The sequence below is a fragment of the Trypanosoma melophagium genome (assembly GCF_022059095.1).
Source record: "Trypanosoma melophagium isolate St. Kilda chromosome Unknown ctg35segment0, whole genome shotgun sequence".
NCBI classification, from domain to species: Eukaryota; Euglenozoa; class Kinetoplastea; order Trypanosomatida; family Trypanosomatidae; genus Trypanosoma; species Trypanosoma melophagium.
Genome location: NW_027125172.1, coordinates 272,601 through 297,013, shown reverse-complemented (window position 1 = coordinate 297,013; position 24,413 = coordinate 272,601). Strand labels below are relative to the sequence as shown.

Here is a 24,413-nt window from a genome sequence, read left to right as displayed (position 1 = left end):
CAAATAGACACAGACAGAGAAAGGGAAAGAGAGATGCATGAAGAAGAAAACAAAAAAAAAGAAGAGAAAAGAAACATCTCAACGGGAACCTGGAAGATAGGGGATGGGAAATGAATATTGCTACTGTTATTATTTCTTCTTGTGGTTTGAGTTTAGAAAAGAATATGTGTTTTGTGGTAAAGAACGAAAAAAAGCAAAACAAACTAAAACTATTTACTCGTCAAAGAGACTTTTGTGGGGAATGTATCTATATATGTATCCCTTTCTCTTATTGCATTGTAATATGGTCTGCGTTTCTCAAATAAGTTATGTATGCATGATCCTTTTTTTTTGTGTGTGTGTGTGTCTGCGGTTTCTTCACTTTTTCTTGAAGTTCTTATCATTAGCGATAACAAAAAAAAAAATAAACATAAAACAAAAGAAATAAAACACAATACATATACATATATACGTTTTTATATTTACGTGAAGGTGTGTGAATGATGGAAAAGGAACAAAAACAAAAGCCAGAGCCTATGCCAAAGAAATATTATGAGAATACCGATGAAAATAATAAACCATATGTTATTTTAATTGGGGCTACTGTAACTCTTCTTATTGCGGTATTACTCACATCTGATATGCTATTTGGTCATCGACGGAATGATGACAGTGAGAATTTCAATCGTAATCCATTACACGTCCCTCCAAAACCGCATTGGTCTTCCAATGTTAAAGCACACTTAACCGATACTTCAGAGAAGACATCAAATACACAAGATGCGTCAGAACCATCATGTTATACTCTTGAAGAATATAGTATGAAGTTTATTGCACCAAATAAAAAGTATCGGAAAAATAATGGGACCCAATACTTTTACCGTTGTGGGACTCGATTGATAGATTTAAATACAGAAACAAATCAAAGTAAGGTACTACTATGTAAGAGAGAGGACAAGAAAAGAACAACAATGTCTACATCAACTTCAAAGTCTATGTTTCCATCATTACGTGTGTATTTGGAAGATGCTTATGAAGTGCAATTACACCTTAAACAACAGCAAAATATAGCTGCCCAAAGTATTTTACTAGATAAACTTAATGATGATTACTGTGATTGTCTAGATGGAACAGATGAACTCTATACAAATGCCTGTAGTATGTCTGGTGCTGTATCACCTCTAAGCCATGAAAAATGGAAACGTTATTTAATCGCTAATGCGCATGTTCAGTTATACCGAGAAGAAGAAGCTCCATCTGAGAAGCGTACCGCACGTCTTTTACGTCGATTAGGAGGTCCTGTATTACCTTTTACTTGTCGTGGGGATTCTAATGTATGGCTTGCCCCTTCACGTATAGCTGATGGTGTTGTGGATTGCTGTGATGGAAGTGATGAACCGGAACGCGAACAGAAACGATGGAAATCACATTTCTTAGCTATTCAACCGTATCTTAATAACGATAGTGGGACGGTGTGTAAGTTGTACCCTACATTGGATGGGGAACGTTCTGTGGCGGGAATGTTATTAGATAAAGATCTTACTTCTCTCATGTCTTGTTATCGTGTAAAGGAGGAACGATTACGAGATGCACATGTGTTGGCGGCAATTGTAGAAGAAGGACATAAATTGTTTAAACAACGTAAGGCAGAAGGATGGGAACGTTATGGTAAACAACTCTTACAACAACAAGGGGAATTACAGGAAAAGGTACGTGGAATGTCTGAGGAGTTTGAAAAAAGACGAAAAGCCGTAGCACAATTAATGGAAATGCGATATACGCAAGATCCTATTGCTGCTGGTGTACCACCTGAGGAATTAGAGTTTATACAAAAACTTTACATGGAATTACAACAAGAACATTTACGACTACGTCATACACATATGACACTTCTTTTTCGATGGCTTGGGAATGACTTTGAGTATTACCCACTCGCCCAGTCAGCGTATGAGATTCCATTACAGCGTGTTATTCATACCGCACAAAGTAGTACGGTAAGTGTACAGGAAGAACGTGAAGCCCATCTTTATAATACCACGTATGTATTAGATGTCCCACCGCAGCATGTGGATAATATCACATTTGATTCATTTACATTTCATCCATATCTCTATCTTTTTGGTGGGGTAAAACTCACACCAGAGCAGCGTAGAATTCTTCAACAACGCACCAGTTCTCTTGATGTGAATACGAGTGATAATATATCACATATGGAGAAGGATGAGAATGATAATAATAATAATAATAATAATAATAATAATAATAATAATAATAATAATAATAATAATAAAACTCGTGGACCACCTGTGGTGTTGGGGTATTGGCTGCCAGATCGTACAGAAATATCACTACAGCATTTCACTGCAATGGATAATGCCGGTGGTGTATTACTGCGACGTCGTTTATTTATAAATAATGAAGAAACTTCCATTATGGGTGGAATAGCACAGTGTTTATTGCATGAACGGTATACATATACAGGATATCGACGACGTGTACTACGTATGCCATCCCCAGACTCTAAACGTGAAAAAATGTCTGCACGAGAACAAATAGAAAATGCCGCTGCTGGCGGTAAAGATATGGTGGAAGTGGAAATCCCGCAGCAGTATAATACACCAGATATTCCTGCCGTTCAATTGTTTATCGGTGGCTTATCATGTGGACTGACGGGAATCGAAGAAGAAAAGCAAACGAGAGAGGAACATGATGGAAAGACATCTAATACCAATCACGATGCTTCTAAAGAAAATAATAATAATGATAATAATAATGATAAAGAAAAAGAAAATGATATGCGTAGGGATTCAAAAAGTAATGGTCGAGTTCTCTATGCATGTGCAAATGTCGATGGTATATTGGAGTGGTATCGTAATGGCAATTGTCAACATGAAATAGTCTTCGGTACCCCAAGTGCGTGTCAAGCGTGGGTACTGGAGAAGGCAAAGGCACGTTTACAGCAGGCGGAAGAGGCATTGCGACAAGAAGATGCAAAAAACAGCAAAATACAATAAAATAAACAAAAAAAAAGAGGTTTATCTTGGGTTTCATTATGTTATTATTATTATTATTATTATTATTATTATTATTTTCGTTCATTATTTTTTTTTTTTTTGATGGATTTTCATACATGCGAAAAAGAGTGAAGGAAAGGGAAAGCTTGTATTTGAATGTGCTTTGACACGTGAATTAATGTGTATAATTTTTTTTTACTTTTTATCTTTCTTTCTACTCTTTTTCTTCTTCACTTGAAGAGGGTGTATTGATGAGAGCGAAAAAAACGAATTGATATAAAAAGAAGAAAATATTTGAGAAAAAATCAAAGGAATATATCAACTCTAGTATTAGAGTTTATGTCTAGTTATTTTATCATCGTTATTTCTTTCCGTTTCTACCAATTACTCTCTATTTCCCTCATTACATTTTAATTTCCCTTACATGTTACTCTTCTTTTTTTATTCTGTTCCCTAATGAAGACTGGAACGAAGAAATACACATACTGTTTATATTGACAGTAAAATGCAAAAAAAAAGGAGAAAGAAGAAAAGAAAGGGTTTTTTGGTTAATTTGTATCCAACCCTTCAGTACGTTACCAAAATTTCCTTCTCGCTTGAATTCACCATTATTGATATTGAATGGAAGAAAGGTACCATTAAAAAAAAAATGAAATGAATAGAAGGCAAGAAATAAATATATATATATATATATATATATATATATATATATATATGGGATATTTATACTTTAGACTTCTCTCTTTATGTTTCCCCCATTTCTTCATACCTATTAGAGTATCCTCTTTTAAAGGGATCACTATAAGAAGTGATCGTGAAGTGTAGCTCCATTATAATTCAATATACATATATATATAGATATATACATATTAGTGAAGGTGTGAACCAGTGCTAAAATGAGTCGTCCAAATAATGTTGTGCAGAATAATGTCTCCACTCTTTTACTCGGCTCTCGTCATGGACAGCAGCAACAGCAACAACAACAGCAGCAACGACCCACAGATATGTTTGTAGCCTGTTTTGAAGCAGCTCTAGATGAAGAACTGAAAGAACAGGCCATTTCCAGTAGTTTCCGCGCCTGTTTTGAGAAAATTGGATCCCCGTATGGTTTTATTCGCAATGAAGGATTACGTGAGGCATTACAACGATTGTGTGATTTCTCTGTTGAAGCCGCTGAAGAGGCGGCCCGATCGGCCGATGTTAATGGAAAGAACAGCACCACTACGGCCCCACATGTCCCATTTGATGCGATTCGCTCTTCAGTCATGTCCCGCACAGTTATGGATGGACATATCACACCAACTCCCGCGGCTGCTGCTGTTAGTGGGAGTACAACAGTGTTAGCATCTAATTCATCAACATTATTGGGATCGTGTAAGAGTGAATCGTGGGAGCGGACACAGCGGGCATTGCATGGGGCACATTATACTACAACAGTGTTTGAGTGTGTGCTGGTCCCACGTATACAGGAACGATCACGGTATAATCCTGGAGGATGTGAAAGTATAGAATTATCAGAGGAGGAGGCGCTGGTGTGGAATACACTATCACATGCGCAGCGCACCTTCACAACAACCACAACACCCGCATTATCTTCAACTGCCACAACTGCTACAACAGGCACAACAACTCCTCTTGCAGGAAAAAGAAAACCATTGGGTGTGGTGCTCTCGGAAGTAACCTATCAAGAGCAGGAATTGGCATTTCGTTTGCTACAGGGTCTTAGTTTAGTAATATATGATCAACGACGGGTGATTGCGGAAGGACTTCTTATCCCGTATGCTATTGAGATTTGGCAGTGTTGTTTACAGCATGTGGAGGCACTTTTTAGACGTCGACGTCGTAATGCCTTAATGGAAAAACCTGCTGGTGATAATGGTAGTCATATGTCTATAAAAACCATACCAGCGGAAGAAGGACCTGTACAATTAATATCTGGTTTGGAAACGGTTATCTTATCAAGTATTGATGCTGTAGAGGCGGCATGTCATTACAATCCACTGGCGCTTGGACGTATTGTACAACAAGGAGGTATTCGTGCATTACTTGATATGGGACTTTGTCCATATGCCCCATATGATATTCGTTGTGCCGTCTTTGATACGATTAGTGTTCTCATGCAAGAAGTAGCCCCTTTTCGACGTGCGGTGGCCGCTGGTGGTGGTGGAGCCGCCTGTGCTGGTGGCGCTAATAATAACAATAGTGAAGATGATCTCATTCACACAATGATACAACAAACCATGACGGGAAGTGTGAGTCGTCAGGCCGCACCTCCGCCGTATTTAATGGATCGTGCGAGTGCCTCAAAGTTTGATTCCGCCGTGCGAGAGTGGTTTAGTCAACGTGGATTGAGTCACGTGGTGTCTGCGGTGATGGAACTGCGAGATGTACGAGGAACGCCTATTGCGGCAGGAACAATGTCAAAGGCGGAAGTTACGCGTATTGTGCAGCGGGCGAGTCAACTGCGTGAGAAGCGATTACAGGCATTATTGCAGGCAGTAGATGGGAGACGGGCGGCACTTTAGTTTCTCGCAGAGTTTGTGATTAAGTAGTATGGGATGAAAAGCGAGAGAAGGGGAAGGAGAGAGAAAAAAAAAGTTTGCGTTCTATATATATATATATATTTATTTATTTATTTATTTATATTTGTATATCCTTGGTTGGTTGTGGTTGTATGGTGAGGAAGGTTCTGTTAATTTTGTTTTACTCTCATATATGTGTTTGTTTGTTTTTGTTTCTGTTTTTTTTTTTTTGCTTTTCCTCTTTCTTCAATCATAACTATACGTGCACCAGTTGTCCCGTATATATTATTTATTATTAGGGGAGTGGCAATAGTGTACAGCTTACGCACATACACACATATAAATATTATATATATATATAATATACAAAAGAAAAACAAAAAAAAACACAAAAATCCTTGAAGAAAAGTCAAATGTCATCGGGAAACACAACAGCATATATTCGTCACTCTGTGGAAGCCACACTTAACATTCTCCGCCGCTTGTTAGATGAAGAAAGTCTCATACTCGCCCAACTCACATACGTCGTAACGCACATACACGCCCCACTGTTGGGGGGATGTAATCCAGTAGATGCAAGAGGGAGACGAATGCATCAAATACAGAATAAAAAATGTGATGTTGATACATCCGCTATTTTAACGTTTGCGCAGTACTGGGAACTATTTGCTAATATTGCCACACTGCATGAGGCACAGAGTACACTTGTTGGTAAATTGGAATCTGCTATTACCTACAGTACGAGTATTATTGAGCAACAGGAAGAAAAACAAAAGTCAAGGGCACAACGTCATGGAAAAAGAGTTACTACTCAAGATAGATCCGTACCAGATGGTGGTAAAGAAGAAGATAATGATAATGATAATAAAGAGGAGGATGTAGATGTACTGCAGATTATCCCTGAAATATTCTGTTCTGCCGCGATGCGACACTATATGGCAGAACATATGATGTACACTCTTAACTACACCCGCAATATTGCCCCTCGTGTATTACAGCTATGGCGATTATGGCGTGCACGTTTAGATAAACAAATTAGTGCAGAAGAACGACAACAACTTACATTGTACGTACGTTTTCTACACTTTTTATGGGATATAATGGGAAAAGAACGGGGAGTGCCGGACGATCCACGTGTGGTGTGTATACGTTTACCAGAAACTCCTGCCGCTCCAATTAGTGCCCCACCACCATCCAAAGTTCGTGATTCTAATAATAATAATAATAATAATAATAATAATAATAATAATAACAGTAATAACAATAATCATTCAAGTAGTAAATCTGGTCCAGCATCTCATACTCTTATGCATGAACCACCGCCTATTCCGAGAGACTGGCGTGGGTTTGAAACACTACTCCTTCTTCTCGCAACTCCACTGGCATCTCTTCGTCGTTATATGCATGTGGCCCGTTGTTTAGTGGAATCCCGATTTCTGCGTAGAACTATGCGAATACATCTTCAATCGGAGTTTGTCGATGTTGTTGCCCTGCGTATTGCAGAAGAAGGGAGTATTGTATTGGATGAATTAGCCAGACAAGACGTGGAACACATTCTCGCACTTATTGATGAATCTACCGCATCTCCAGCAAGTGTACAGCTGCCATTTACACCCTCCACAGCTTCTCCATCGTTATCATCTGCACTCAACACCACTCTATCAACAGGAACTACAGGAAATAATAATAATAATACTAGTACTAATAATAATAATAATAATAATAATAATAATAATAATAATAATAATAATAATAATAATAATAATAATAATAATAATAATACTGCAGGAACACCGTTATCAATGTATCCACCAGGAGGAAAAAAATGTCCACGTATTCCTCCCGACTTGGATGGTAGTCGCACACTTGTGCATTATGGACACCTCACGAAGCGATTTCGCCGTGGTCGTCATGAACGTTTAATGTTTCTCTTTAGTGATTGGCTTTGTTATGTGGAGGAACTCGCCCATGGGCGTATGCGACTTCGTGGGTCTATAGCGTTAGAAACTCTTAAAGTGGTGGAATTAGATGATACACCAGATGCTGTGAATGCCTTTGATATTGTAACGAATGAATCACGTTTAACTTTCTTTGCCTCAACGCCTGAACAGAAACATCAATGGGTGGATGCTCTGCGTAGTACAGTGATGGCGCATGTGAAGAAAACAAAGAAATTGGCAGCAGAAGCACAAGCTGTACCAACGATAACAACAACAAAAGGAGGAGGTGTATTATTATTAGGACAACAACAACAACAACAACAATATGGAGAGTTCGTTCGTTTGATTCGTGCAACAGCACCGCCATTACCGCACAATTCACGTTTACAGCGGCAACGAAGTGTGGATCAATTACGACAAGAACGTTTATTAATACGACGCAGTTCCTTACAATCCAACTCCAATGCCACAACAGCCACCAATAGTACATTAAATACTACTACTACTACTAATATGGCTACTGCTACAACAGCCACAAACACGACAACGACTATTCCAATCGCAACGGCGACCGTAAACACATTAAAGGCATCCAATATAGAACCATCACCGGCTTCTGTAACATCTGAAAGTTCAGAGAAACGACGACGTGCCTTTTCCTGGCGTTCACCGCATGGAAACTTCGATGTTACACCCTGGGCCCAACACTCTGCGGATACTGTGCATAGACGTGTTCGGAGTACAGATTTTCTCCCACAGGTGTTATCCCCACGATCACCACGTGAGAGAAGTACGGCGGATATTGAGATGCATAAATATCATCATCATCCTCCTCCTCCTTCTGTTATTCCCACTCGATTGGATGCTTTTACAGATGATACTACTACTGCTGCTGGTGGTAATTATGATGATATCAGTCCTGATCCTCATAATAATAATAATAATAATAATAATAATAATAATAATAATAATAATAATAATGTTGTTACTGGTACAGATACTCCAGGGAAGCCGCCACGCACACCCATGATGCGATTGGTGTCTGAGCGTTTTCAAGAGCAGTCGGCATTTCAGTCGACTGAAAAAAGTCCCCGCTCGAACTCAGTAAAAGTATTTCAACAACAACAAGAAGAAGAATGTGATGAGGATGAGGCAAAAGTGTTACCACAGTCTTTACCCATGGGCGGAGAACGAAGCAGTTCCTCAGTGAAGCGAGATACAAGTGTGGATGTTTCTCGCCTTAGTACAGATGATGTTTTGACTATTGACAGAGAACTTCGAGAAGGACCTCCTGGTATTCCTACAACAGAACAAGAAGAAGAAGCTGAAAGTAACAACACTGACACCAACAGTAACGGCAACAATAACAATGATAGTAACTCTGGTTGCAAACCATAGGGTGTGCGTTATGCGCATACCCAAAAGAATGAGACAGAAAAATAGAAATATGAGTGATCCTTTTTTTTCACTCTCTGCTCACTCTATCTATCTATTTATCTATTCTTCTCTGTTTGTTTATTTATCTCTTTATCTCTTTTTTCCTTTTTTTTCGTTTTTTGTTTTTTGTCTGTTTTTTTTTTCCATTCCTTTCAACTCATTCTGCTTCTTAACTCTGGAAGGAAGTGATTCTAGTCTACGGAAAGAAAAAAAAGAAGAATGAAAGAATAGTTATGAATGGAAGGCACTTTGCCTTCTTGATGTATTATTTTTTAATTCAGCTTAATTTTACTCTTCTGCTTCTTTTTTTTTTTCATTTTCTTAGAGCTGTAGGTTTATTATTATTATTATTATTATTATTATTATTATTATTATTATTATTATTATTATTATTATTATTATTATTATTATTAATTACCCTTTACGCCTGGTTTTTCATTCTCGTTTACAGAAAAATGGGACTGTTTGAACTCTTTGCATTATTACTGCTCATCATAGCCATGGTGGCGGTATTTATGTATATTGTTATTATGGGACCCACACGTTATCACCGTGATGGAGTTGTTGGTAAGATGTACCGTATTCTTGTGGACCTTCCTGATATGTGTTGTGGTTGTTTTTGCGGCTGCTTCTTTGGCTGTAGTTATACCCGTGGTAAACAAAAGTGGAAACGCTGCTCCGATCACACCTTTCGTGAGCGTAATTGTTTTATGGTGGTCTTCTACATTCTTCTAGTGTGGAGTGTGGAGATTTTGTATATTGTGTTTGCCCTTCCCTACCTGGAGGCCTCACTGTTATCAAAGTTTATATCGATTGGATTAGTGGGATTATCAGAGTGGTTCTATTTATTAGCGGTCTATTCAGATCCCGGTATTGTGACGGCGTTAGAGGATCAGGAGGCACAACGGATGTACTTTGGGAATCCCGCAGGAAAGAAGCGAAAAAAATCCGATGGTGGTAAACACTCTGGAGAAGTGAAGAAAAAGAAAGATAATAATAATAATAATAATAATAATAATAATAATAATAATATACGTTCCTTTCTTCTCTCGCCTGAGGCGGAGGCACGACAGAATCAAAAGTACATTGTAGACGGTGTCCTCTTTGGTATCGGTAATCCCAGTGTGGTGGGTTTACGCCATAATAATAATACTATTATTGGACCACAACAGAATCCAGCAAAGGCTATTGGTATATATTGTCCTACTTGTCGTATTCCACGTCCAAGCCGCAGTAAACACTGTCGAATGTGTAATTACTGTGTACGTCGATTTGATCATCATTGTCCGTGGATTAACAATGATGTGGCGGAAGGCACACATCGCTGGTTTTTACTTTTTCTCCTTACGCACGCTATTTCCTGTGCGTGGGCCTCGTGGGATATGTGTGCTATAATGAAGGGATTTCTCATACGACATCGTGCCTGGGGTTGGGTATTATATATTGGTAATGGCAAGGTATATCAACTTCGCGTAGTGGATTATATTGCGATTCTCGTAACCCATCAAACACTTCCTGCGTGTTTACTCTTCTTTGCAGTATTAATTGGATTGGTTTTGTGGTTATTCTGGGCCTATCAAATGTCCTTTGTACTGTATAATCTTACGACGAATGATATGATTAAGATAGACACGGCGGTTGATATTCTCACCACACTTCCCTCACTAGACGCGGTGTATCGTGAGGCATTAAATGTGCAATTACAACTTGAGGCCGTCGCCGCACGACCACCGCAGTCACTGCAGAGAAATTTAAAGCCACCACCACAAAATGTTGAGCCACACAGTAGGGCCGATAAGGCGTATCGTAATAAGGTGCGTAAGTTGTTGCTTTACGATCTAAAGGGTTTGTTCGATCGTGGAATGTGGAATAACTTGATGGAGGTGTTATTTCCATACAATTAGAAGAGAGAGTGTGTGTGTATGTATGTATGTATGTATGTTTATTTGTTTGTTTATATTGGGTGCAAAATCGAAGGAAAGAAGAAGAATATAAAAAAAATTAAACAGAAAAGTAAAGGGATGTCCCACACTTACTTATGTACACATCTACAAACATAATTACATACATAGATACATACACATATACTCCCCCACCCCCCAAAAAAAAAGAAAGAAATACATTAAAAGAAAACAAAAGAAATTTGTAATACTGTGAAGACCTTCTTTTTGTTATTATTGAATTTCTTTTCGTTTATTTTATTCTTCTCATCCATCACACAGTCATCTTGCAAGTAGGGCTTGCACTTCTCTCTTTTTTTTCTCTCTGTGCATGTAAATATACATATACAGAGAGAGATATTTATATACAGGTATATATATATATACATATAAATATATATATATTTATTTATTTAGTCTATTTCAATGTCTACGCTTACATCACCGACGACTACCGCGGTAAAAACACAAATGGCGGAATCACAAATACTGCAATTACTTACCCATGGCGGTTATCATCGTGCAGGTATACACACAATTCCCATCTTTGATCGTATCGCTGGTGGCCTTGTGTGGGCTATTCGCCATGCCCATCAACTTCTACATATAAATATAAATATTATACACCACACAAAGAACACAACAGACATTTGAGAGAAAATTCACATGGCTGAACATATCTGTAATGCCATCACACACATGCAGTGTCCATATGATATTCGCCCACATCAAATACAGGGATTAGATTATATGAAACTTCTTCCAATTGTGAAATGGCTACTTCAATACATTAAGGACATACGGGCGGAGAATGTGAATTGTGTGGAGGAACACACCGCGTGGGATTTCTATCTTCGCTTGGGTACACCACTCCCACAATTGTTCGCCTCTTCCTTATTGAGATCTACTGCAGTAATAATGGCAGAAGAACAAAAGGAAAAGGAGCAAGATAATGGAATAGATGTGGAAAGAATAACGTGGATGCCGAGAGTGTATGAGATATTACATCCTGTCAAACGTTCACCTGCTCCTGCGAGACGACACATAATCGATATCACACATCACCCTAATAATAATAATAATAATAATAATAATAATAATAATAATAATAATAATAATAATAATAATAATACGCATACACCAGATATTGGTGGGGAACTCATAGCGGAGTATACCCGTGTGGAAACACAACTGCGGGATGCGCTGAAGCGGGTGCTGCAGGGAAGAGAAGATGTGGAGAAGCGACTTGAAACTGCCAAGAAGGAATATGATATGTGGATAGAAAAGAAACAAAAACATCGGGATGTACTGCAGCAGTTGAGAAGGGAAATGGAAGTCCATAATACTCTGCAGGAAGAGGCGTCATCCCTAGCCATTATTCCTGATCCACCTTCATGGATGGAAAAATATATATAAATAAATAAGAGATGAGAAGATGTCGTTAACGTTGTTATTGTTTATTATTATTATTATTATTATTATTATTATTATTATTATTATTATTATTCGAGTTGGGTTTATCGTGACAGTGGAGAACTCGTGACAAACCAGTGTTGTTGCTTGTTTTTTTTTTTTTTGGTTTGTTTGCTTTTAGCTCGTTTTGCTTTTTATCGATGGTTGGGACGTGCAACTCTGGTTATTGTATTATTAGTATATATATATATATATATTGCCTAAATATCTTGTTTTCTTTATTTCATTTTTTTTTTTTCGTTTCCTTGGAATTCGTATTTGTTCGCTAATTTTCTGCATTGCATCTAATTATCCATTTTTCTTTTTGTGTTATTTACTTTCCTTTTCTTTATAATGTATATATATATATATATAGTGCAGTAGATGAACGCAGTACGAGAGATGCATACTCTAACTTCTTCCTTAAATACTGTTGCGGCTGTGGCAGATGGGGATGATGGAGAAGGTGATAATAGTAATAGTGTTAGTAATAGTATTAATAATATTAATCATAGTCATAGTAACTCTTCTTCGGTTTGTGATGCGTATACGAATAGTATTCATATTACAGATACTAATACTAATACTACTACTACTACTACTACTCCTGCTAATGCTGGTGTCTGTTGTATGTGCAATCACACCTGTAGTGGTTGTAAACATTATGTGTCCTTAACAACAGAAGCAATACCTCATACACTGTGTTTACGCATGGCAGCTGTTGTTCCATTCCTTGCGGTTCTTCCACAGGAACGTGGAAATACTTTCGCAGGGGAAAGTCAAATGGTTAATACTACTAATAGTAATAGTACAGTAGAAGTGTACAGTGATTTATCCCCGGAGTACATTCTTACTCGAGAAGAAGTGTGTAAAACGCTACTCCTATGTGGTGTAAAGCGGCATCGCTGCGCTGAGGTGGTCCTACAACTGTGGGAATACTTTCTGCTGCTCTGTTATAATAATAATAATAATAATAATAATAATAATAATAATAATAATAATAATAATAATGCCTCCCTTAAGTGCAGCTGTGGGTGTGGGTGTGGCTCTCCAAGACGTGTTTCCCATCACGGTCATACCATGCACACAACAGAGAAGAACAGTAAAAGTGACGATTTCGCCCTTGTGGTGCGCCAAACCTCTCTACGCCTTGTACAACAACAAGAAGAAGAACAGGAAAAAGAAGGAGGAAAAGAAGCAAAACAACAACAAGGAAGAGGCAGAGGAAGATCTTCTGCGGCTCACACCACGCCACGACCCTCCAGTGTTATTGTGGGAATTGAAGAACTCATGGCCGCCGCCAACGCCGTGGAAACCACACAATTACCCACCAATACCAATACAACTATATCGACATTATCATCATCACTATTACGATCCACATCATTATCATTATCAACAACAACAACGGGAATGGGTCTGCCCAAGTACAAAATCGTCATATCCAAGTCCGCCTTCAACCGCTGCGTCGCCCGTCTTCTCAGTCGTGAACTCCGCGGCCGTTCTCTCACCGTCCGCCCGCTCCCGCGCTGGATGACGGCGCAGTCGATTGTGCAGCGCCGCCTGCCGCTCGTCCTCTTCTGCGGCGGCACCAGCGGCTGTGGGAAAAGTACACTCGCGAGTCTCGTTAGCACGCACTTGGGCATTGACACACTTCTCTCAACTGATACGATTCGCCAGGCACTCCGCCGGACACTGCGCCGCGAGGCGTTTCCGGAACTGTTCTTCTCCACCTATGAGGCACACAAGGCGAGAGGAGGGAATAATAACATAGATGAGGGGAATGAGGGTGGAAAGAGGCAAACGAAAAAGAAGGAGCAACGTTGTCATAATAATAATAATAAAGAAGAGGAAGAGGAGTTGGACTCGCAGATGATTATTGAGGCATATGAGAAGCAGTGTGATACAATCTTGCGTGTACTTGATGGTATGTTGGAGAAAATCTTGAGTCGTCGGGAGGCAGTAGTGGTGGAGGGTGTACATTTACTAACAACATATATGCAGCGTAAGTGTAGAGAATTACAGGCACGTGGAATAATGTGTGTGCCTTTTCTTATTTGTATAACAAAAGAACAACGACATATGGAACGTTTTTGTACTCGCGCAAAGTGTATGACACTTTCTCCACAACGAAATAAATATGTATCCCACTTTCGTCATATCCGTTTAATTCAACAACACCTTCTGGAGCAGGCACATGCATGTAATGTAAATATTGTGAATAACACTAATATTGATATATCTTTAATGTTTGTTCACGAATACTTACTCGATTGCATGGATCATGGAATTAATTTTTCATGCGATAAGAAACCAAGAAGAGAAATCGTAGCATTAGATAGTTCTGCTCCTGTTAATTGTATTACTAATACATCTTCAATGGAGTGGACATCACACAAAGATGCAGGGGAACACATAATTAAAAGTGAAGATGTCATCTATCGTACATTTTCTGATCCGAATATAAGTGGAAAACGTATGCTTGCTCTATTGCTTAAATGGCGTAGAGAGAAAAAGAAACGATGGGCACGCAATAATACTAATTCTATGAATGAATTTCAATGTGAGTCTTGTCTTGCCACATCGCAGCTCACACAAAGAACGAGATCCCGCTCCGCAGAGTCCCTCACGTCTTTTCGTTTGCAATCACTTGCTATGGGTTCACGTATAAGTGATGTGGGAAATGAAACTCCAATGAAAAGTGTGCAGGACTCTGAAACACACTATAAGATGTGGCCCTCAACCGAAACTATTGTATCAGAGTGTAGGGATGAAAGGAATCGTGTAAAGTGTAATACAGCCGCTAAGTGGATAAAGCCTACACAGGCAGAAGAGAAGTATTCTTTCTCGCAACAACACCAACACCAGCAAGAAGAACAACATCTCCTATTGTCTCTTGTTTCCCCTTTGGGGCAGTCGCATTCAAAGACTACTCACACCGTAACGAATGCCCCTACTTTTCCTTCTTCTACTGATACTACTAATAATACTAATACTATTAATACTAGTGGTATTAGTAGTATTGCTGCTAGTGCGGCATTCTCTCGGAGAGACAGGCTCTTCCGCTCTGCGAGTGCCGGGGCTGTGGATGATGACGAAATGGATTGTTTACTGCCGCGGGGAAAGAAACACAAACGGTCTACAAAGTGTGGATCGTGTCCATGGCGGGCCTTTCGCAGTGCACAAGATCCCGCAGATGAAAAGGAAAAAGAATGGGATACTGGCAACCGTTGTGAGTTCCCATCGCTAATGGGAAGTTGATGTGAACCAACAGTGTGTGTGTGTTTTACTTGGGGGGGAAGGGTGAAAAAGTTTCAAAATAAAAATAAGAAATCAAAGTGGAAAGAAGAGAGATCTTCTCTAAGTAGAAACAGTGGTTTCGATTGTGAAAATTGTTCCTGTGTTCTTCCTTTTTTGTTTTGTTTCTGTTTTCTTTTTTTTTTTTTGTTATTGTTTTCCTGTGTTTTTTTTTTTTCGATCTATTACACTGTTACCCTTTAAAAACAACTACACCGTATAGCTGGAGTTAAATACGGCTGCCCTGTGGTAGCTTTAAGTGTCGTTCTACCTTTTTTTTCTAGTGTTTTAAATGAATTTTTTTTGTTGTTCTTCGCCCTTCTAGTGATATGTGTGGTGAAGAAGAGGGGAGGAAAAAAGGGAGAGAGGGAGAAAGTGAACCTCGGACGTTATATATATATATATATACACGGGTGTGCATATATATTCTTTTTCTTTCTGTCTGTCTGTATGTGTTCGGTTGTTAATATATGAAGGATTAGAGGGTATCTGAGTACACGAAGTGTCTTTTCTTGTAACTGTCCCTTTTTTTCTTTCTTCTTTTTTTTCTTTTCAGTCAAGTGAGAAGGACACCAGAAAGCAGCACGTGTCTAAGCAATAAAATACAAACCTTTAAAAAAATAAATAAATAACAAACAGCGTTAGAGAAATGTCGGACGGGGGGGTGATAGCATCAGCGTGTACGGCACATATGGAAGTTGATACATGCAATGAAATCAAAGGACTTTCGAATGATATGCGAAGCGTATCATTAAACCCCCACCATACGAAGAATAAACAGAATAATAAAGGTAAAGAAAGGAATGATATTTCTAATGCAAACATTTCAATGAAGCCAAAACAATATGATAAAGAATTTATGATTCACAAGCAACATATCTTATCAAACCTCGCTAGTAACGCATGTGATCATAGTCCCAAAGGTGGTGTAGATCGTGATTGTCTTCCACTTATGCAAATTTTGAATGACCATCAAGACTATATTACGACAAGTAGCTGTAGTGGACGTATTGCTCTTTTTCATAGTGTTTCCATCGCAGATACACGCGGTAATCACACAGGAAGTGATGGAACTGCAGTGAAAAGAGGTCATAAAGATGCACAAGGATGGTTAATAGTAAAACATGGTCTCTTAACGGAACAAGAGATTGATACCATTGTGGATAATCTCTGTGGTAGCCATGAGAGCAACTGTAATAATAATAATAATAATAATAATAATAATAATAATGAAAGCACTAACCATGTAAAAGAATCTAGAGCAGAAGAAGAAGAAGAAGGCAGTGGAAAGATGGAGTTAGATGGAGTTTGGGTGAAAGACGGCGTTCTATCATCCCCCGCTCCACAACTTCCCACATTTGGTACACTTGCATTAAAGATGGAACCCTTTGTTATGCATGTCGCCTGTCGCACAATGGCGAGTGCTAAACTTCTTCTTTCTGCTGCCGCAAGTGATAGTGGATTTCGCAATAGTGGCGTTACACCGCCTGGGAAGAAAATCATATGTGCTATTCGCCACGCTGCTGGTCTCGGTCTTGATGTTCCGCTCATTGTCGATGGTGTGAATTACGCAGCCGGGCAACACGCCTACGTACGCCGGCTATTGTTACTGGCAAATGAGAAGATGCAAGTGAATATCGTGAAGTTACGTAACCTTGAAAAGGGAGTGGCAAATCGTCTTGCAGTGAGACAAAATCTGATTGGGGACGTTAAAAAATAAATAAATAAAGTAAGAAAAGAAGAGAATACGCAAAGAGGGTTTGTTCTACAAGCTAATGTGTTTGTTTGTTTGGTTGCTTGTTTTTTGATTGCAATAATGGAAATAATCCCTTTTGTTGCTCTTGTTTTTTTTTTCTGCCTTCTTCTACGCTGTCTCTCTCTCTCTCTCTCTCTCTCTCACATTTCTTTCTTCCCTTCTTCTTTCTCTATTATGGTCTCCACCAAATCTTTCTAAGAAACCATCCAGGTAAAAGGAATAAAGAACAAGTGAAAAAAAAAGAAAACAAGGGCAGTTCAATATACACATATCTCTAAAAAATAAGCATAATAAATAAAACGTAATACTATTACTACTACTATTATTATTATTACTACTACAATGACCTCAAGTAACAACGCCAATAACAATCTCTCAGAGGAGGCTATTGTACAACGTTATCAGCAGATGCGCCAGGAGTGCCTCACCCTCGTCTCCCGCATATCTGAACTAGAGAATGAATTACATGAGCACAAACTGGTGGCCGACGCCCTTCGACCATTGAACGGAGATCGCCGCTGCCACCGTCTTGTTGGTGGGGCTCTGATTGAGCGCACAGTCGCGGATATTCTGCCGGAGCTGGAGGAGAATATTAACGCCATTCAGGAGGCGGTGGAACAGATAAATAAACGACTCACAGAGAGACAGACGGCGATGGAAGAGTTTGCGAGAAAACACGGTGTGAAGGTGGTGCAGCAACACGGTCAGACATCCGCCAATGTGAACAGTGGGGCGGAGGCAGCGAGGAAGGCCTCGGACAGCACAGAGCAGAGAGGCGTACTTGTGTAAGAAGAAATGAGAAAGTGAAAGAGAAATAGAGAGAAGGAAAACAAAAAGAAGAAAAGAAAGAAGAAAAAAAAAATACTCTCAAGTGTACGTGCAATTATATATATATATATATATGTTATTGAGGGGAAGAAGGAATGAATGAAGGAAGGAGAGAGGCAGGGATATTTCCTTTTGCACCACATTTATTTTAGACTTCCTTCTCATTACTGTCATTTATCTCCTTTTGTATTGGCATACCCTTCCCTTCTCTTTTTGTCTCTCCCTCATTTAAAAAAAAAAAAACGATTCTTTCTTCAATACAGCAACAAACGTTTTATATATTTTTGGTTTTATTATATTTACTATTAGTATCACAAATAGAAATTTTTAAACGTATAAATAAGGAGAAAGATTACTCTTTTTTTTTTTATGCAGGAGGTCAGAGTTGAGTACATTAGGGTGCAGGAAATAAATGAGAATAGGCCCTCTGTGTGCGTATTTCTGTCTTGTGAGAGAAATGGACAATCAATCAGGAAATGAAATTATGAGAGCACTTCTTTTTCTGTATTTCTCAAAATATTTTATTGATGTTATTGTTGGTTTTCCTTCTATTCTACGTCTTTGTTTATTTTCTTACCTTCTTAGTATGCAGAGTAATAGTGTTAGTGCCACCACAAAACCACCGGTTGCACTGATTCGGTGGTGGTTCACAAAAACAAAAGAAGAAAGGCAGGCGTTTCTCCAAAGCCGAACAACATCTGAAAAGGTGCGTGAGAATATTCAAATAGTAGAATGCTTTGCAAAAAATCACTCATACTTTGTAGCCTGTGAAACAAACTTAGAAGTCTGTCCTTTACCGCCCCTCACATCTGTGCCAGGATGTACACTACTAGGGTGGGAGTACGGTGTCTGGCTTCCACTCACCATGCATGATGAAACGACGTATGGTGGACGATATGGATCCACAGAAAGTAGAGAAATAAGAAGAAGGGTTACACATCATCTGCTTGATGAGGTGCGTTTACGCACAGCAATTTTACTACGAGACTACAATATATGTTTACCAACAACAACATCATCCTCAAAAAATGCAGATAATAAATTGGCTAATAACATATCAAACATTATTGTGGAGACGCTTGTAGAAGCTTGTATGGCTGCCCTCTACCGCCTCGGTCTTCCCGACTCTCTGGAGAAAATTGAAAATGAAAAGGCACAGGCAGCAGCAACAGTGTCGCAAAATCATCTATATGCAGGAGGTGAAGCGATAACACAGCCTGTTGGGGCGCATCGAGCTTCTGCGCATGCCTCTCTGGGTGTATGGATGTTACTTTTTTCAAATCAGATGAGAAGAAAAACTGGGGAAAGTGGAAGAGAGTTGATTCCATCAGCAGACACCGCAGGGTTGATGTGTCGTGGCAAACGTGCACGAAATGACGATACCACTAGTGCTGCACAAGCACCGCATGATGCGGAGAGAAACACATGGCGAATGTTTCGAGAACAACTTGTTCAACCGACTGAGGAAACATTGTACTGTAAACGTAAAGACGTTGAGCATAGTGGCGATTATGATGGGTTGACGACGACTCTGGTTCCTCACACAAGTCCACTCTTCAATATCTCTGCTATGGACATGCGTTTTGGCATCGCCAAAGCTCTGAATAGCCTCCGTGGGCGCACAGTGTGAAAGGGTTTACTATTATACGATAATCTGGTGTTTTGATTTTGGCGTCCATTGCTTGAATGATGCGGAAATGTTGCGTGTACACTCTCCTGGAGTTCTTTTCTTTTCTGGTTTTGGTGGTGTTTGTTGTTTCTTTATTTGTATTCCTCTTCTTCATTTTCTTTTTTTTTTTTTTTTTTTTGTGTGTGTGTGTGCATAAAGGTGTGTTTGTGGTGGTTTGGTGTGTTATCTTGATTTACACCAACATATAACCTTTGTAAAGGGAGAGGGAGATAAGAGAGTGGGGCTTCTCATGAGTAATATGCAGGGGGAATTGAGAGATGGAATGTCCGCTGTTGAGGTTGATGCAACCTCCAGCCCGATATTCTCTCTCTGTACGATGGGTACACCAGAGTGTGACGATGAGCTTTCTCTTTTTCTGCGTTGCCTGCGTGTGTTTCACCCGGACCTATCGGTAATTGTAGGCTGCACCTCTGCGATGATTGATCATGGTGGCCAAACCACAAGCCGAGCCTTTGCGAGATTCCGAACCGATGAAAAGATCGAATGGGTGCCGTGCCTTGACCAGTATGGTTCCATTGACCGCACTGTGATGGAGCGGCAGCGGGGTGTGTGGTACCCATCGCGCCATACTGACTTTATGATGGAAAAGGCAAATCTGATGGAACGTGCGTTAATGCTACGCGAAGAACACGGAGGCACTGGAACAGAAGCAGTGGCATTTCTAGACTCTGACGTTGTGCTACTGGGTGAACTGCCTCGTCTACCGCGTGGCACAGTTGTAGCACTCTCACCGCATCATATATCCCGCGAATCAGAGGAGCTCTTTGGTCGCTACAACGGCGGGTTTCTGGCGGTGGCGGACCCGCTGGTGCTGCACGAGTGGCGTCGGGCCGCGCAGTTCTCACGGTATTTTGACCAGGCGGCGCTGGAGTCCGTTGCTGGCGGGTTTGCGGCCAAAAAAGGCCTGCACGAGATCCCCCCGCAGCACAACTACGGCTACTGGCGTCTCTTCCAGACCCGGCGGGGCGATAATCCGCTGCGGGAAGGGCGGGAGTTCTCCATCGCGTGTGTGGGAGCACAGCGGGAACTGACGCTCTGCTACGAGGGGGCCCCGCTGAGATCGATACACACACACTTCTTCCATAGTGGACAGCAGTCACGCCACACACGGGCATTTAATGGACTCATGAAAAGGTGGATTCACAGGTGTGTGTGTCCAACAGCAGTGGCTGCTAGAGCTACTACGGTTGCTCTTGGTGTTTGTAGTGCTGGGACGGCTATAATGGCGAATAGGGGCTACAAGAAGTGCTTTGACATGGATTTTCTAACGGGTACCTACTGAGTACAGAATGTTGTCACTACTACAGTTGTTTCATTGCACTTTTATATACGTATTCACACAAACAGGAAGAAATTGATAGAAGGGATAGACACACCTTGAGAGAGGGAGAGAGAAAGAGAGAGAGAGAGAAACAGATTGAATGGTCACTTCAACTGCACAGTAGAAGTGGTACCTTGTGTCTGACTCTTGCTGCCCACTGTGTTTATTAGCCACGGGGGGAAAAACCAGGACCACAATGGTCATAGGTCACAGGATACCATAAGCGCAGGTGGGACTGACCTCGTACAACTGGACACACTGCGCATGGGTTGTTATTGTCACAAATAAGGCTGTACGATGCATAAAGGAAATTTACATCCACATGCATATTACAGCAGACAGAAACATCTCTAACCTTTTCCTTGGGATACATCGAGCAATGATCAAAAAATACGATCAAACACACATTTCGTGTACGTATTTGCTAGTACAACCGTTTATACATTCTCTTTCTCTACACGTTCCTTCCTCTGTTGTTGTTTTCGAATGCTCTTTTCTCTAGGTTTTGTTGTTATTACGTATTTGTACTGTCAAAGAAATGTTGCGTTTATTGCCTGTGTACAATTGTTTTTTGCTTATATTCAATCACTTTACATCCCTCTCCTTCTCTCTTTCTATACACTCACACAAAAACATTCAGACTTCAGTGATCCTCAGTGGTATTAATAACAAGAATATGTCCATGATGCCGTGCCGTGTGTTGTGCCTGCTGGCCATTGTGCTGTACTCTGTGGGCGTGAGTGGAGCCACAAGTGCAACTGGCAAAAGTGCCAAAAGCCTTTCTCAGTCGACCAAACTGACAGTTAAATGGGGCAAAGCGACAAATAAATCTGTGGAAGAAGCCCGAACCGCAAAGGAGAATTGTTTTAGTAATACTGCTTCTTTTACCGGGATTGTGAGTGAGTTTGATGAGTTTTCTAAGGAGATATTTAAGGCCTCCCAAGCTGATGTGGAGGATGCCCAAGAGAAACGCACCAAAGCGGAAGAATTTCTCACAAACGCCAGGAACGCCGCAGTGAGTGCACGTGCTGCACTTGACAAATGGAAGGAGGCGGTGAATGCCACTTCTTCGAATGCACAAAAGGCGAGGGAGGCATTAAAAGCCTTTCATCGTGTAAGTGCGGTGGTGATGAACGAGATCGGTGTCGGTGGTGGTTCTTCAGATGATGAGAGCATCACAGAAAAGACTGTAATGGCCGCCTTTGAACAAACAAGTAAAGTGGAAGTTGCCTTAATGAATGCCGTCCAAGTTGAGATCGACGCACGGGAGCGTATTCCTAAAGCTGAGGAGAAGGTACGTTCTGTGGAAGAGGCAATGATACGTGTGGAGAAGTCCATTGAAGAAGTCATGCAGCTATTACCACCTGGTACTGATGTTACTGATGCTGCTGCTCTTGCTGCTGTTATCCATGCTGAGAACAGCACACTTTTGGAGAAAATCAAACGAATTAAACGAAAGGACGGCAGCAGCATCCCTGCACTACTGCGTGTTCCACTCCTGCTGCTGCTTCTGTTTTCTGTGCTGGGCTGCATGACCGTGTGCTGAGCACTGTGGTGGGGTCTCTATGGAGTATTCATAATCACTTGTTTACTTTTAATAATAATATAATTGCTACTGTGTTCAGTACATTGGACACCGAGAAATTTGATCCCGATCACACCCACTGGGCTAGGGTGCATCGTTGTGCGGAAATACTTAATATCTTTTTTTTATACTTGTAAGCAGAGCAGTGATGTGCACCTCGTGGTGTGTCTCTCACTCTGCAAATGTGTGGTTCTGGAAAATGATATCTCTTTTTTCTTTTTTATTTGCTTTCATACTGTGTTTGAATGGGGTAACATGTATAATTTGCTTGTTCCAGTGTGGTCAGTGCAAATTGCAAATGGTGACAGTGAGAAACCAGCACAGAGAGATTTATTGCATTATCCGTTGTTATTTTGTGTTTGTGTGGTTATCTCTGCAATGTTACCAAATGGTATTTAATTTGTATGTTTTCATTTTTCCTTTCAAGTGGGTCTTTATTTTTCTTGGAATAATGGGTATTTTCCCTCATAGGTCTGTTTCCTTTATGAACATTATTTGACTCCTTATGTGGGGTGTACTCTGTGGAGTAACAGTGGTGTGGTGGTGATTTTCTCTTTTTTCTCTCTACACACTAATTTAGACAGACTTCAGTGATCCTCAGTGTTTATTAATAACAAGAATGTCCATGATGCCGTGCCGTGTGTTGTGTCTGTTGGCCATTGTCCTGTACTGTGTGGGTGTCGCTTATGCTATTGCTGATCCGATGCGCACTGCTGGAATGGTGAAAGAGGCACATGAGATGGCGAAAAAGTCTTTGAAACTGAAAGAGGAGTGTGAAACAGTCACCAAGACTGCTAATTTGGCCGAAGAGAAAGCTAAATTGTTTGTTGAACATATTTCATCTTCACTCAAAACAATTGCAGCTGACCCAACAGAGGTGTAAAAGGAGAAGAAGGGTCGTAAACTTATTGATAGAGCTACGAAGGCCGCAGCCGACGCAGAAGAAGTATCCGACAAAGCTACAGTGCAGTCCGAAGAGACGTTTGTTAATGCCTCAACGGCTCTTGGAGCAGCAAAAGAGGTTTACCAAACATCGCAGAATGTAAATGTGGGGTCGGTATTGGTTGGTATAGGCGAAACCAATATGACAAAAATTGCGTCAAAAGCTGTCGATGACTCCGAAATTTCACACAAATCGGCAATTGCAGCCTACACCGCTGCTAAGGATGCTGAAGCTGCTGCTGAACGTGCGTACGAAGCCATTGAAACCCTTGACGCCGCAGTTGCTGCTGCTGGGATGAACAAAGCGAAAAAGGGACATTCTCGTTCTTACCGTGACGCTGATGTTCATGAGATACATATCAAGTTACTGCTGCTGCTGCTGCTGCTTCTGTTTTCTGTGCTGGGCTGCATGACCGTGTGCTGAGCACTGTGGTGGGGTCTCTATGGAGTATTCATAATCACTTGTTTACTGTTAATAATAATATAATTGCTACTGTGTTCGGTACATTGGACACCGAGAAATTTGATCCCGATCACACCCACTGGGCTAGGGTGCATCGTTGTGCGGAAATACTTAATATCTTTTTTTTATACTTGTAAGCAGAGCAGTGATGTGCACCTCGTGGTGTGTCTCTCACTCTGCAAATGTGTGGTTCTGGTAAATGATATCTCTTTTTTCTTTTTTATTTGCTTTCATACTGTGTTTGAAT

General features: G+C 40.4%; 13 protein-coding genes across 15 annotated transcripts; all 13 read left to right on the top strand.

Moving 5' to 3' along the window:
• Window positions 1–482: 482 nt before the first annotated feature.
• On the top strand, window positions 483–2,993 carry LSM04_000396 (uncharacterized protein; the record flags this gene model as incomplete). Its single annotated transcript, XM_067338719.1, has 1 exon — window positions 483–2,993. The coding sequence occupies one exon, from the start codon at window positions 483–485 to the stop codon at window positions 2,991–2,993; it is 2,511 nt and encodes an 836-aa protein (XP_067188601.1).
• An 896-nt stretch (window positions 2,994–3,889) lies between these two features.
• On the top strand, window positions 3,890–5,518 carry LSM04_006867 (uncharacterized protein; the record flags this gene model as incomplete). Of its 2 annotated transcripts, none has more annotated exons than XM_067338717.1 (1): window positions 3,890–5,518. In XM_067338717.1, one exon carries the CDS (start codon window positions 3,890–3,892, stop codon window positions 5,516–5,518), a length of 1,629 nt encoding a protein of 542 aa, XP_067188734.1. The 2 variants fall into 2 exon arrangements, with proteins under 2 accessions (XP_067188734.1, XP_067188735.1); XM_067338718.1 differs by having other exon boundaries at window positions 5,111–5,518.
• A 410-nt stretch (window positions 5,519–5,928) lies between these two features.
• LSM04_004525 (Pleckstrin homology domain) lies at window positions 5,929–8,853 on the top strand (the record flags this gene model as incomplete). Its single annotated transcript, XM_067338716.1, has 1 exon — window positions 5,929–8,853. The coding sequence occupies one exon, from the start codon at window positions 5,929–5,931 to the stop codon at window positions 8,851–8,853; it is 2,925 nt and encodes a 974-aa protein (XP_067188679.1).
• A 569-nt stretch (window positions 8,854–9,422) lies between these two features.
• Window positions 9,423–10,796, top strand: LSM04_009009 (Palmitoyltransferase; the record flags this gene model as incomplete). The annotated part of the gene is made up of 1 exon (XM_067338715.1): window positions 9,423–10,796. The coding sequence occupies one exon, from the start codon at window positions 9,423–9,425 to the stop codon at window positions 10,794–10,796; it is 1,374 nt and encodes a 457-aa protein (XP_067188786.1).
• A 462-nt stretch (window positions 10,797–11,258) lies between these two features.
• Window positions 11,259–11,486, top strand: LSM04_000861 (CCDC93; the record flags this gene model as incomplete). The annotated part of the gene is made up of 1 exon (XM_067338714.1): window positions 11,259–11,486. One exon carries the CDS (start codon window positions 11,259–11,261, stop codon window positions 11,484–11,486), a length of 228 nt encoding a protein of 75 aa, XP_067188614.1.
• Window positions 11,487–11,498: 12 nt separating this feature from the next.
• LSM04_003661 (CCDC93) lies at window positions 11,499–12,248 on the top strand (the record flags this gene model as incomplete). The annotated part of the gene is made up of 1 exon (XM_067338713.1): window positions 11,499–12,248. One exon carries the CDS (start codon window positions 11,499–11,501, stop codon window positions 12,246–12,248), a length of 750 nt encoding a protein of 249 aa, XP_067188664.1.
• A 420-nt stretch (window positions 12,249–12,668) lies between these two features.
• On the top strand, window positions 12,669–15,545 carry LSM04_006574 (uncharacterized protein; the record flags this gene model as incomplete). The annotated part of the gene is made up of 1 exon (XM_067338712.1): window positions 12,669–15,545. One exon carries the CDS (start codon window positions 12,669–12,671, stop codon window positions 15,543–15,545), a length of 2,877 nt encoding a protein of 958 aa, XP_067188730.1.
• Window positions 15,546–16,230: 685 nt separating this feature from the next.
• Window positions 16,231–17,301, top strand: LSM04_006474 (tRNA wybutosine-synthesizing protein; the record flags this gene model as incomplete). The annotated part of the gene is made up of 1 exon (XM_067338711.1): window positions 16,231–17,301. The coding sequence occupies one exon, from the start codon at window positions 16,231–16,233 to the stop codon at window positions 17,299–17,301; it is 1,071 nt and encodes a 356-aa protein (XP_067188725.1).
• A 378-nt stretch (window positions 17,302–17,679) lies between these two features.
• On the top strand, window positions 17,680–18,126 carry LSM04_003409 (Prefoldin beta-like; the record flags this gene model as incomplete). Its single annotated transcript, XM_067338710.1, has 1 exon — window positions 17,680–18,126. The coding sequence occupies one exon, from the start codon at window positions 17,680–17,682 to the stop codon at window positions 18,124–18,126; it is 447 nt and encodes a 148-aa protein (XP_067188658.1).
• Window positions 18,127–18,751: 625 nt separating this feature from the next.
• Window positions 18,752–19,795, top strand: LSM04_004363 (uncharacterized protein; the record flags this gene model as incomplete). The annotated part of the gene is made up of 1 exon (XM_067338708.1): window positions 18,752–19,795. The coding sequence occupies one exon, from the start codon at window positions 18,752–18,754 to the stop codon at window positions 19,793–19,795; it is 1,044 nt and encodes a 347-aa protein (XP_067188674.1).
• Window positions 19,796–20,117: 322 nt separating this feature from the next.
• Window positions 20,118–21,137, top strand: LSM04_000898 (uncharacterized protein; the record flags this gene model as incomplete). The annotated part of the gene is made up of 1 exon (XM_067338707.1): window positions 20,118–21,137. One exon carries the CDS (start codon window positions 20,118–20,120, stop codon window positions 21,135–21,137), a length of 1,020 nt encoding a protein of 339 aa, XP_067188615.1.
• A 715-nt stretch (window positions 21,138–21,852) lies between these two features.
• Window positions 21,853–22,722, top strand: LSM04_007908 (uncharacterized protein; the record flags this gene model as incomplete). The annotated part of the gene is made up of 1 exon (XM_067338706.1): window positions 21,853–22,722. The coding sequence occupies one exon, from the start codon at window positions 21,853–21,855 to the stop codon at window positions 22,720–22,722; it is 870 nt and encodes a 289-aa protein (XP_067188758.1).
• A 658-nt stretch (window positions 22,723–23,380) lies between these two features.
• Window positions 23,381–24,127, top strand: LSM04_007346 (uncharacterized protein; the record flags this gene model as incomplete). Of its 2 annotated transcripts, none has more annotated exons than XM_067338704.1 (2): window positions 23,381–23,638; window positions 23,687–24,127. In XM_067338704.1, 2 exons carry the CDS (start codon window positions 23,381–23,383, stop codon window positions 24,125–24,127), a joined length of 699 nt encoding a protein of 232 aa, XP_067188750.1. The 2 variants fall into 2 exon arrangements, with proteins under 2 accessions (XP_067188750.1, XP_067188751.1); XM_067338705.1 differs by having other exon boundaries at window positions 23,465–23,638.
• Between the last annotated feature and the right edge of the window lie 286 nt (window positions 24,128–24,413).